This window comes from Atractosteus spatula, chromosome 1, assembly GCF_055471065.1.
Source record: "Atractosteus spatula isolate fAtrSpa1 chromosome 1, fAtrSpa1.hap1, whole genome shotgun sequence".
Lineage (NCBI taxonomy): Eukaryota > Metazoa > Chordata > Actinopteri > Semionotiformes > Lepisosteidae > Atractosteus > Atractosteus spatula.
Window position 1 is genome coordinate 7,233,940 of NC_142706.1, and position 13,290 is coordinate 7,247,229.

Below are 13,290 nucleotides of genomic sequence, written 5' to 3' on the forward strand. Positions count from 1 at the left end.
CACGGTCTTGTAACACTTACTCCTTCTAAATAAATAGGGTTAACAAGGTTATGAATAAGTAACTAAATTCCTGATTTAAATTAGGCTTGGAATCAAGCCCTTAAACCAAAGATGTGTGTTGCTTTTTTTCTATCTTGCTCACCACTGCTATATCATCAGATTATACAAGTATTCTTGGAAGAAGGAGAGATTTAGGAGTGAACTGAAAGGAACTTAAGAATAACGGACTATTGGATATGGTTTTGACTACGATTACGGATTACGGCTTGGATACGGCGCAGAGTAGGGTGGACATACGGATTTAGGAATTTGGATCGTTTAAGGATACTGGCTACGGATTGCGGATCGGACTTGGAGAGACGTACCAACGAAGAACGAAGAAGACCCGTGTGGTGTGAGTTAGATCTCTTTTACGCCTGTTTTCCCCCGGCGACACCACACCCCTTAAACATAAACTAGTACCAATTAGTAATGCACAGGGGATCTGTGTTAAACCCCAGCAAGGTTTCCTCAGCTATTTTACACCTGTGAGAACACTGCAACCATTGTCAAAGAACATCAAGGTGATAACAAGCGAGAAGGGAACATATACATTTCACCTCTCAGCACAGACGTGCTTGATTTCAAGCTGTTTGCCATGCCTCAGTTTCTCTATTATGTTTTAGAATTCTTGGCCAGCATCAATAGTGACACACCCATTGGTGTCTTACAAAATGCAACTTTGAGGCTTAGCTCTCTTTTTATTTTATGAGCGGATATTTGACTGCAATATCTGCTTAATTCTACACCGTGAGACATACTGCTAATATTTACTGACTTCCCTGTTGTCAGAGTGATTCACAAGGATTGACGGAAGTTGTCCTACAGGTGGGAGAATGATTATCGGAATGGTTTGGGAATTTTTCCTTCCTTGCTTATTCAAGATACAGAATCTAAAGGGATTTGGAAAAAAGGCCATTGAGTTAACCAACTGAGCAATTACCCACAATTCTATCTAATGTTGTTCTTGTTACACTTCCCTCTCTCCAGTATCAGCTGCTTTTATTTTTCTTGATTATAACTAATAGATTAGCTTTATGGCCTTCATCCTGTTTGATACTTCTGCAAAGATAAAAAGTATATGATCACAATTAGTGTTATTCTGAATAGGTTAGGTATTAACGATAACAATCAAAACATTGAGTTATGGACTTCTATATGTAGCATATTTTAACTAAAGATTCCAAAGTCTGTTTGGCTCTAAAAATGGTTTTGATAGCATTCATATTAACTGCAAAATTACTTGTGTGTTTCCAGACAAACTACAGTATGTCAATGTCTTTATACAGTCTTATCTAAATATAGCCACTCTCTGTGTATTCACAGTATGTTTCTACTGTATATGTGCATGTGTATATACAGTACACGTGCATGTGTGTACAGTATACAGTATTTGCCTGTGCATGTTTATGTACAGTATATGTGTACAGTATGTGCATGGTTACGCCATGTCTAGGTGTAACCCTGCTTTACATCTTGTGCTTTTAGGATGGGCTCTGGACTGCTATGACCATGAAATAAGCAGCTTTCTGAAGGTGGGTGTTTTTAGGGGAATTATTAATGAACATTGTTACACAACATTCATGTGAGGATGAGTTGATGCTTTAGGGAAACATTGTAATTCAAAGCATGGGAAAATAAGAAGTGCTATAGTGCATGATTTTTGTCTTAGAATAAGGAATTATTTAAAGAAATAAAGCAACAGTGCAGGATAATTCTTTGTTTCATTCCATAATGAATCAAGGAAATAAAACTTCTCTTTAAGCCTGACTGTACCATAGACATTTTGTGAGTAGCATGCCAGCAGCCAAAATACGTGACAGAATAGGCAGAGATCTGAGAAACTGAATTAAGGTGAACTTTTCTACAAGCCCAAATTGGAATTTAGCTAGCGCGCTAGGCTGAACTCCTGTGCTATGGGATATTTAATGACTAAGCTATCCGGATCTTTATTTATCATCTCATTTGAGGAACAGTACCTCCTACAGCACAGTGTCCCCACTCACCATACTGGGACACTGGTTTGCTCATTCTTGTCTAGATGGAAAAGTACCACCTACTGATCCACCAACAGTACTTACAGCAGAAACCTGGTCCCACTGTCCCATCCAGTACTAATCAGGCCCAGTCTTGTTTAGACCCCGAGATATGACAAAATCAGACTACAAGGTGGAAATGCTGCAGAAATCACACACTTTGGAGGACCAAAATGGTATCTCCATGCTACTACACTCCTCACTTAAACATCAGATGCCTGGTCAGGCAGTGCAGCCCTAATTAATTCCAAAATTAATTAAAAAGTGAGGGCTGGTGCTGTTGTCTCACAGCTCTTGGGTTCTGGGTTTGCTGTTCTGAATTCTTAACAAACTGTTCCAGTTCCAGAAAAGGAAACTGCAGCTTCTCTAAACTGTGCAGGTTGAAACATTTTTCACTGCAGGGCCTTAAATTAATAGTTTCAAATTGCACATGAAGGTTTAGCAAGGGAACACATTAACCCCAATGCAGTGTAAATGCTTAGCTCAATTCAGCAGTCAGACAGTGACATCATTTTCCCAGTTTAACAGCTTGCATGTGAACCAGACTGCACTTAAAAATACTGTAGCATTAGATTTACATTAATGTCACTAAAGGCTCTAGCGAAGAAATGTCATTTTACCCTCTACCTCTTATTATTAACAGAGTAAATCAAGCTATTGTGTTCAAAGTACCGAATTTCAGCTCATTATTGAGTTATTTGTTGTTTGTTTGGAGGGGAGCTGTGGTGGTGGTAAACATTGTGTACTTGTAACCGTGTATGATTTTTTAAAATTTATTCTATATTCTTAGAATTTGCTTCGGCAAATTATGATTAATTTTATTAAGACCTCATTCTTGGAAAATTCACATTTCCGGAGGGTGAAGCAATGCAGCGAAAGGTTAAAAACCCTCCCTTCAATAAGGAGAAGCATTCCTAACAGGCGACAGAACAGGACTCTGCACAACATAAAATAAAATAAAAACGCGAGAAAAATGAACGGAAAAGTTTTAGTGGTGTTAAGCGTTCTTGCATATTGTGTAGTATTTGGTAATGGTAAGTGTTACTTTCACTCTTTGGAAGAACGTATTTAATTTTAATCACTAAAACTGTGCGTTCATGGCACTCCAGGTTTAGTGCGTTTGGAAACTGGGAAGTAACCTATATACAGTAGCTAAGCCTCAAAACCGCAATTATTTTGTGGGCAAACGTGTTTTGGCCCAGATGCAAATGCCATCTGTTTTGTTTTCGTTCTTCATTGAGAGCAACTAAAAATGTATTTCATTGTAGTAATTACTGTAGTTACATTTCCATTTGACAGTACACAGGTATTAATATTATTTGTTTGAAAGAAACAAGGAATCCCTTGCAAAACTGTTAAAAATGTACTAAATCCATCTTAACCTATTTATTTATCCCTGCAGCATTGGAATTGGCGATTCGGTGCAAATGCCCTAATACAATTTCGGACTTTATCCCTATCGGGAAAATAGCCCATGTCAAAATTCACCCTGAAGGTCCGCACTGTGCCGAAGTTGAAGTCATGTAAGTTTAAACGAGGCAGATTTTTACGTGTGTGTGCGCAGGATTTAACAACTTCAAACGAGACACTAAAGTTAATGAAATCGCATAATTAAAATGAATTGTATAAAAGTAAATCTGATTTTATTGCTATTGACAGCTATTGACTTTAAAAAGTGGACACCGTGAATTAGTAAAGAAGTTCACGTGAGTCTGGAAGGAACAATTATCAGCTACTGGATGGTCGAATTACATTGGCAGCTTCATCTTCTTAAAAATACAGTATATATTAACATACTGATGTTTATGTTATTTCAGTGCGCTTCTGCACACAGGTCGCGAGGTCTGTTTAGACCCTGAAGCTAGGTGGGTGAAGAGAATCATTAAAAAGTATCAGCAGAGGTATGACATTTTTTAATTTTACAACATTTCAAGCTGTTCTAATAACATTTTAAAGTTAAACGTTTATTTAGTATTGTGGAATGCTAACACTGATATTTGTAGGCGGTACTGTATGTGATTGTGCTTTTCACGAAGGACTTTATCCCCAAAGTATTATTATTATTATTATTATTTCTTTTTTTTTCAGTGAAACGGGGAGCAACTGAGGACCACCTACTCTACATGCTTTTTCAAGGCCAGGAAGAAAAGGTCCTGCATATAAGAGCATATACTGTATTTTTAATCCCAAATTCTTATCCATTCCTGTTAAAAGCAGTGAAGTGCTAAGGGCTGAGCTAAGGAAATTTACTCTTTTAGTGGCTTCAGCTGCTGCTGTAATGTGAGATAAAGAGGACTTCTTGTCATAACGTGATTAATAATTGTCAAGTCTGAAAGTGTGGCAGTTAATTTATGGTGATCTAGTTGCTCAGAATTGGTCGAATTAGTTGACTGTTTGTCATATTGCCACGCTTTTCTGTATGATTAACCCATCGTTGACTAACTTCTTTGTGTGTTTGTAATGTACTATATACTGTATATCTGTTTTGCATAGTGTACTGGCATTTCATGAGCTGTGGAGCCTTAAACGGGTAATTATATACTTTCTATTGCAGAGGATAAGTGTTTTGCATAAAAATGTGACAACTGTTACCTGTAACTCAAGGGTATTTCTTATTGTATTGTTTATAAATGACTCACCAGCAGGAAAGATTGTTGTGATGGTACTTTCGTTGGGTATTTTTATGACTTTTTTGAGACAGCATTATTTTGCAGTGTTATGTAATGTAGCTTGTTTGTGATCTTATGACACAGATGAATAAAAAATGATTTGACTAAACAAAATCTTAATATGATTCATTCATGTCAGTGTGACTTCATTCTATTGAGTACAAATAACTGCAGACTTTCACTACTTCTTATCTGTTGGAAATAATAGTGCCTTAAAATTAATTCTGGTTTTGAGACAACAATACTGTACAATCACCTTTGTCTCAGAGTGATTTATAAGCCTACTGTATCTATGCTTAAGATTTTTAAAGCGTTAGAATGTTCACCCATCTTTCACTATTCCTCTCTCCACACATGCTACTGAAATTTACCCAGGTACTTTTTCAGAATTCTGCAAAACACAGTACAATACCGCACCCCAGTCCAATGTGGACATTAAGCAGGGCAGTTTGGAGATCACCAAGAACATTTTCCACATACATGGAAAGATATACTTTTCTGCTCTTATTTTATACAGTGCAATGCATACAGTATCTTAAATAACAGCAGTTCAATCGAATTCAAAGGAAACCCCTGGGTGTTTCTGTAAGTGGTGTTGGTGGACCAGTAGGTGGTTCTCTTCTGTCTGAAGGACACTTTCTAAACCAGTGTCCAAGTGTGGTAATAGGGGACACTATTCTTTAGGAGGTGCTTTTCTTCAAGTGCTTGGAATTTGGGGCTGCTGGCTCATAACGACCTCAGTCACGTGTAGGTCTGTCCGTAAAGTGCACTGTAATGGGATCCTTTGGGATGAAAAGCTTGATACAAATGAGTATCAATTAAGGAGTTGTTATTATTAAGAAGACAGTTTGTGCAATTCACAATTGAAAACACTCAATCTCTTCCAGAATTCTTGTCCAGATTTGAAGTTCTGTCTGAATACCTTGTTGTTTCAATCTAGGGGTTGTATTGTTACTCTAATCACAAAATAAACAATATACGTCTCTTTGCTAATCACAGGTTTTTACCTTTGATACATTCTCTCACTGTTCAAAGTTCTGTTTTTAAAGTCCTTTTCTCCCAGGCATCAGAGGAATTTAACAGCTCTAGTTCCACATCTCAAAACAGTCTATCCTCCTACGCCTGCTCTCTTTTTTTATTTTCCATTAGTTTTGGTTGAAAACAAATCATTTAGTTAAACTTTGCAACTGATACATTATACATTTCAACTGATACCATACAATGGCATTGCTGTGCTTATATAAAAGAAAGACATTCTAACATGGATTAGAACATTTTTTCTGAAATGAATTGTGCCATTTAATTTCTCACTGGTAGATAAAACAAGGAGCACATTCCCATAACTTGATTTATTATTTTATTTGTTTTATTAGCTGCTTTACCTTACTACTGTATACTGTATATTTGCCTCTGCGATTGGTGCTGATTTTTCTATTCAACAAGACAACCTTCAACAGTCAGGTGATAAGAAAATAAACTAATAAAACAATGAAGGGGATTGCCTTATTCCCTAAGAAGCCTTGAACAATGAGCGAGGTCACAGTAGAGTGCAGTAAAGCTGTTGCAATAAGAAGCCAGCATGTCTAAAAATAAACAACAAAAAAGACCAAGCAGAATTATGATGGAATGAGCATTATTTTAACCAGTAATAGGTTAAAAAAAGAAGAAGAAAGAAAACACAACGTTTCGGCCGTGGAGGTGTGAGCACACCTGAAGAAGGCTCCACGGCCGAAACGTTGTGTTTTCTTTCTTCTTTTTTTCAGCATGGAATAAACCTATTACTTGTTCCTTTGCAGCCTACGCATGCTGACGCAGCTACCCACCTAAATTATTATTTTAATCATACAAGTTTAAAAGTGTTGTTAAGACCAATAAAGTGTTTAAACTACCAGTTTTAGACATGTTTTTTATTTTCTATAGGGTTTGTTCATCACACAACATGTTGTTTTGCTAATATTATGAATATGTTTAATATATTTTTGAGACATAAAATGAGAGTGAAGGGTCTACCTTTCTAGATATATGTTCAACCCTACACAGTAAATCTATCAAATACAGACACAGTAAATCTCTCTATAACCCTGATGAACTACACAGCTACAGTATATTGATACCTTTTTTTTTCTTGACACAATATTGGCAATTGATTATGTTTTCATGTTTCATTTTTGATGGATGGCAGCGGGGTGTGGCACTTATGAAGTCTGCCTCAGAGCTCTTGGGTCCTGGGTTTGATTCGAGTTTGGGAAGCGTTTTGTATGCAGTGTCCGTGTTCTCTCCGTATTCCTGGTTGTCACTGCACACTTTGCTTTCCTCCCACAGTCTAAAGATACACTGTCTAGATTAATTGGCATGTCTATGTTGTCCCCTATAGGTGTGAGTGTTGAATCTCCATAGGACTAAGTGCCTATGGAAAATGAATAGATGGATCAGTATTGCATTTTTTCAATTTACAGTATGTACTATAAGTTTCTTGGGAAGAAAGTGTTAGCTTAATAAAAAAATGATCAATTTTGGCACTTCTTTGTGCAAAAGGCCATGCGAGACTAGAACAAGTTAACCAGCCAGGAACATCCCTGTGAGATTCTTTGATCCATTAGCTACTAGTAGTAAAATAAGCTTCTCTCCTGCCATTTTAAGCAATTAACAAATTCTGTTACAAGGCACAAAAGATTTATCCAAAATTTCTTCACATTGACAACAATAATAGATAAATTGCCATATGTGTAGTCTGTGGGTATTGGAAAGAGCCCAGCTGATTCACTGTTCTCCGTCATTACCGGGATTGTTGGCAGATATCCTTATATAAGACATGCTTTGTTCTGAAATTGGAAGTGTAATCCTGATGCACAGAAAATAAAGGCATAAGGAGCACATGAATGAAACAAGAAACAAGATGAAGAAGAAGATTGCTTTTGTGCTTTTTGCCACCATTTGTGCTGCAGTAACAGAAGGTATGTAAGTGCAACCTTTGAAAACTTTTAAAAAATGTTCCTCTGTTCCGTCATGACCCCGTATACAGTAGCACCCTCTAAAGCAGTAAAAAGATTGAAAATTACAGTCAGGTTCATTTTATTCTAATTGATGTGAGGAAGGAAATGTGATAAGGAGCTTTATACAGATAAAGGATGCAAAAATGAAGATCTGGTGAATGAAACATTCCATTAACTTTGAATTAACTAATTCAATTTCTGGCACAAATTACGCCACAATGTGTTTTTACCTTATTCAAAAGGATATAACTGCATACAATTATTCTGTTATACTAAAACTCAATGCAAACATGTTGGAGAAATACATGTGTTAAGATCAGAATCTACAATATTTAGTAATGAACAGAAAGCTGAGACTGTGGATCCTGTCTGTGTGAGTGGTTTAAGAAAAGACCCTTGAGACCTTGTTCCAAGAATTCTTCCAAGAATGTTTTGATTATTTTTTTCTGATGTTTTTTTAAGAATAAACTGTCAAATTTATTTTTGTTTTCTTAAATAAATAACAATAGTCATAATGAAACTACTTATAGACTCCAAGCAGCATAGTTTGGTCCAGTTTGGTAATACGTACCAGCATTGCTGAGAAGTTCATTTGCAATGCACAAATCATAAGTTTTATGCTTTGTTTGCTGAAAGCTAAAGAAGTAAGAGTAAGTTCTGGTGTGATCAGATAACAGAAATTTAAGATAAATTTCCAGTGAGCCAAGGAAGCCTGCACTGCTGTTGTTATCTAGTATAAGGAGTACAGGCATTTGCTGTGAAATTTTAACCCCCAAAACTAAAGTATCAAATTAATATTATTTCTATATATACTTCATGCTATTTTTTTTAGTGTGCTGATTTCTTGAATCCTCACTGTCTAATGTTCCTCCTTTCAATGTTTCCTTAATTACCTCAAAGACATGACCAACAATAACAAACATAGTTCCTTGTTTTAAAGCTGCTCTAGTAGTCCTTCACCTTGTGTTTACTTGGAACACATAAATACTGTATATCCCTTGCTTGTTTTGTGTGTGTCACTTTAGGTCAGTTTTATTTCACATTTCTAGTTTTAAAGAGGTTTCTTGGAGCCACTTTAGTCTTAACACTTTGATTTCTAGCATCAGATTGCAAAAGCATCTCCTCTTTCTTGCTTCTCTTCTTCTGCAGGTGTCCTAGTCAGAGCAGGAGAAGCTTTCCGATGTCAGTGCCTGAAGACTGTCTCACAGTTTATCAATCCCAAGCGTCTTGTTGACATCGACATCATTAATTCAGGAGTGCACTGCAAGAGGGTAGAAGTCATGTGAGTTTTTTTCAGCTTAATTTCACCGCCTTTAAAGGAATATTATGTCTTATTTTCACAGGTAGAAAATATTAATTATGAGGGTTTTTGTTCATTTTGTTTTCACAGAGTGACACTTAAATCAGGACACAAAGTCTGTGTGGATCCCGAAGCCAAATGGGTGAAGATGATTATTGAAAGACTCTTGAATAAATAAAGATGTCCTGTTTACATTTTCTTCTTGATGTTTGTTCAAGAGATCGGAAAGCATTTTACAAACCATTTTAATTGAAAAATTCTTAACATGCTTTTGCACATTGTTCCACTTTTTAAAATACTGCTAGCTTCCTCTTCATTACAAACATTAAAGTGTCTTTAGTGGAATTGGATCCTCTAATTAGGTCCATTATATGTATGGAAACCCCTCACTGATTGAAAACACTTATAATTGTCATTTCAATGTTTTAATAATTTCAAACATTAACATGTAAGATTGTTTGCACCAGAATTTAAAATTTTGACTTTCTGTATCTTTTTTAATAAAACCTCAATATACTTTTACTCACAATTTAGTGTCATTTGTCAATGTGGTCTGTACTACCTCAAACACTAAACATTAATATGGTACAGTATACAGTATTTTGCATTTATGATAATTGCATTTGGTGATTTTTGTAGAATTTATGATGAAATTCTTCCACATTTCATTACAATTGGATGATGACAATTAACCTGTCAATCAAGAATCAAAGCAGAATAGGTTTTGTAGTTTTACTCCTGGAATACCATTAGTTAATCTTCATGAGAATTTAGTGAGATTTTTTTTGTGGGCAAGAGATTGTACCCTGGGCTTTCCAACATTCCTTTCCTTTGACAGTGACCTGTAGTTTTGGCCCAGAAACCACATGTCGGGATTAAGCTGGCATGACATGCTGCATGAGAACAATTGTATGAGCCTGATAGAATGGCATTTGCTGCTTTTGAAATATATAATTTATTTTCGTCATATTTTGCGAAATTCCTGCTATACGATGCATACTAGCATACTAGCAAACAGAACACCTCTAACTCTCCCCCAAGTCAGTCTACTTCACATTTCAGTTGCCTTTAATTTCAATTGAAGCATTTAAAAGCCTTAAAGGCAGTGACAAAGTGAATTTCATGGACTTCCTCTGAAACTGCTGGACCAGATCCTCAGATCCGTTAACTTCTAAAAATCAAACAATCTAATTAAACTGACTGGCCTCTTCTCATTTTCAGACTTATGTACATTCTTGTTTGTGCCATGTGTGTAAATGGTTGCCAAGACTTTTAATACAATGTATTTATAAAAAGTAGAATAATCATACTATTACAGTTACTGGACGTGGCTATTGAAAGGGTCTTAAGAATTTAGAGACAATAATTAACACCTGGATAGTGTCATCATTTGTAGTTTTTAGAAGCTTCAAAACAAGAAAGGAACTGGGGTGTTTCTTGAGTGCTGGAGGGTCTGAGACACACTGATCAAAGGAACTGTCAGATTCACCTTGGTTAATTAAGTTCTGGGTAAATAATTAAGAGTCATCAACATTTGAGGAGCAGAGAACAAGAGCAGGCAGGTAAACAGAGAGAAGGACATGAGAGTGAAGGAGCAGAGAGAGAAAGTGCACAGGAAGAGACAGAAAGACACAAGGAGAAAGAGGAAAGTGTGTGCGAGACAAGAGCTCCTTGTCCAGATCATCCATAAAAACCGTATTCTAGTTAGGTATTTGAACCTTTTTAAGAGAGCCTGCCATTCTGTTATTTACAGGAAACTCAGTTTTCCTGTATAGAGAATGCGTAGGGTAAAAACAGCCTCTCCTGGTAAATGGATGAATTTTTAGAATAGAGAAGTATTCACTTTGTAGCATCAAGATCTATATACAGAGAGATTTAACTGTACAGTAGGTCATATTCTGTTTAGTTTAGAAGGCAGATTTATCTCTCTTGTTGGCCTGTTAGGCATTATATATAATTTAAAGACTTGGTAGCAGCCTGGGGTATTTCTGGGTGGTCAAGACATAAGCCTCTGGGATACCTTGTTTGTAAATAAACTAACATCCTTGTTGTATTTTGTATTGCGCGTTGTCATTATTAAAAAATATCTGTTAAACCCAGCGTACTTGACTTATTATTCTTTTCACCAAAGCTGTGCCAGAGAACAAAGAAATCAGGTGCCTCTAATTATACCAAACCATTTGGGGATATTCCAGACAAAATCTTTACAATTTGAGGGTTATGATAAGTTATTTATGATTATTTAATTATCAGTTATTTTATTGATTAACCAGTTCAGTTTATTTAATGTAATTCTATATTTGTAACAATACTAACAAAATGTTTAGTCATTTCACAGCTTCAGTTAATCTTTTGAAAATGTTTGGCATCATTACAGGTATGTCCTAAAGTTATTTATGGCCTATATAGAAACGTTTTTGATAGAACAGTGTATTTTATTACTTGTACGTGGGATATCATGATTCTCAGGACAAGAGAAAAATGTTCATATTCTTCTAGATCATAAAGATTTCACAATGAATAATTTGCATTTATCATTCCCCTAGTTTACTGAAGTATAAATGTGTCTCAATTCATAAATCTCTTCAGGCTCATTTAAGCAGATTCAAGTTTCATTTTATTTTTAATCATTTCAATTATTGTCCACAACTATTTAGATTGAGAGGTTCAATATAAGGCTACAATTCTCACAAGCAGAGAGAAAATGGATTTTTAGATTTGCTTTACTAGATGAGTTTTTATTTCCACACTCACAAATTGGACAAAGGCTGTTTTTGCTTTTCCAAGCAATGCTGATATTGTCATGCATTCCTGGGGAACCGACAATATGTGAAAGCAAAATAAATAAGATCCTATACACCTCTCACAGCTGGTGCAGTTTTCAATTATTGGGATTATCGACAGGATTTTGCTTGGGTTACTTGTCTGACTGCTTCTCTCTCTTAAGTTTTCACGACACTGTACTGTCAAGCCACCTCTCCACTCTCACCTCTGTTTACAGAATTGCATCCACACTTTCTCTCTCCTCTGGAATGGCCAGTTCCAACTTCTCCTCTTGGCAATAACCCATACTGGTAAATGAAACTGGGTGAAGATGAGATTCCCACTTTTGTGATGGACAGTCACTTCCTTTTTTCAGCAAATAATCAATTATGATACATTACAAACTATTGTGCTCCTAGAAAATAATGACTTGTCCAACCACAACACACACTGCAGTCACCACATTCCACATTCCATTCTTTGGAGCACATCGGGAGTTTATTGTGGTCTTCCTCAAGCATTACTCCAAAAAGGAACATGACTTGTGAAGGGATTGCAAAACTGCCAAAGACGAGGGCTTAATCATGATTTAGGTTGAATGTACTTATTTGTTTCACAACGGTTTACAGTAGCTGTCATCTGAGTTGATTTTAATTATTGAGGTAATAATTTTGATTGTCGATTCCCACCTCCTGGATTGATTTTGTTACTTGTCAAGTATAAAAGCTTTGAAGAGTCAAAGAGACAAAAGCATGAACTTCTATTTCAGCTTGCAATAGGCCTTGAAACATATCCAAGGTAACATCTGTAAAGAAGGATAAGAAGGATGTTATAGTGTTTTTGTGTACCTGGATTTCCTCAGACTGTTCTCATTTCAGACACAAAATCAAACTGTGCCCCATCAACAACCACTTTCAATTTATAAAGCTGAAGATTTATACAGCTGATGGTTTTATTCATTATTTTTGCTTTAGAGTCAAACATTTTTTATTTGGGGTTATAAAAAGCACAATAACAAAGTACAATATAATACATTTGTAAGGCATACTTTTGATAATGTTACAACAAAAACATACCATCATAAACCTAATACTTTAAAGAGATCAAAAGTATTTGGACTCTTGAAATACTTTTCAGATTATAAAAATCAGTATTTGATTTCATATCCCTTTGAATATTTTCAAGTCTGTGATCCACTGAGCTGACCCACTCTTTGTGATGTTTTGCTTGCCTGTTTTTGGGGAGGTATGTGTCACGGACGTCCAAAGGGACTAACCGTGGGGAGCAGGAGAGCGGAAAAAGACCCATATGCGTAACGGCGAGACGGGAAAAGGCCCGGGCTCAAAGTGCAAAGAGTTCAGGAGTGCCGTATAGAAACCTATGCCCTCAGGGAGCGGACGTGGGGCGCCCTGGTGCTAGGCGGGTCTCAGGACATCCGAACGTCAATGCTGAGCAAGGGCAGAGTGCAAGACCCGGAAATATATAGCCCA

At 36.3% G+C, this 13,290-nt stretch overlaps 1 protein-coding gene across 1 annotated transcript; it reads left to right on the forward strand.

The window, feature by feature from the left end:
* Window positions 1–7,619: 7,619 nt before the first annotated feature.
* Window positions 7,620–9,215, forward strand: LOC148840556 (interleukin-8-like). The gene is made up of 3 exons (XM_088922601.1): window positions 7,620–7,698; window positions 8,887–9,019; window positions 9,128–9,215. The coding sequence occupies exons 1-3, from the start codon at window positions 7,620–7,622 to the stop codon at window positions 9,213–9,215; spliced, it is 300 nt and encodes a 99-aa protein (XP_088778727.1).
* The last annotated feature ends 4,075 nt before the right edge of the window (window positions 9,216–13,290 follow it).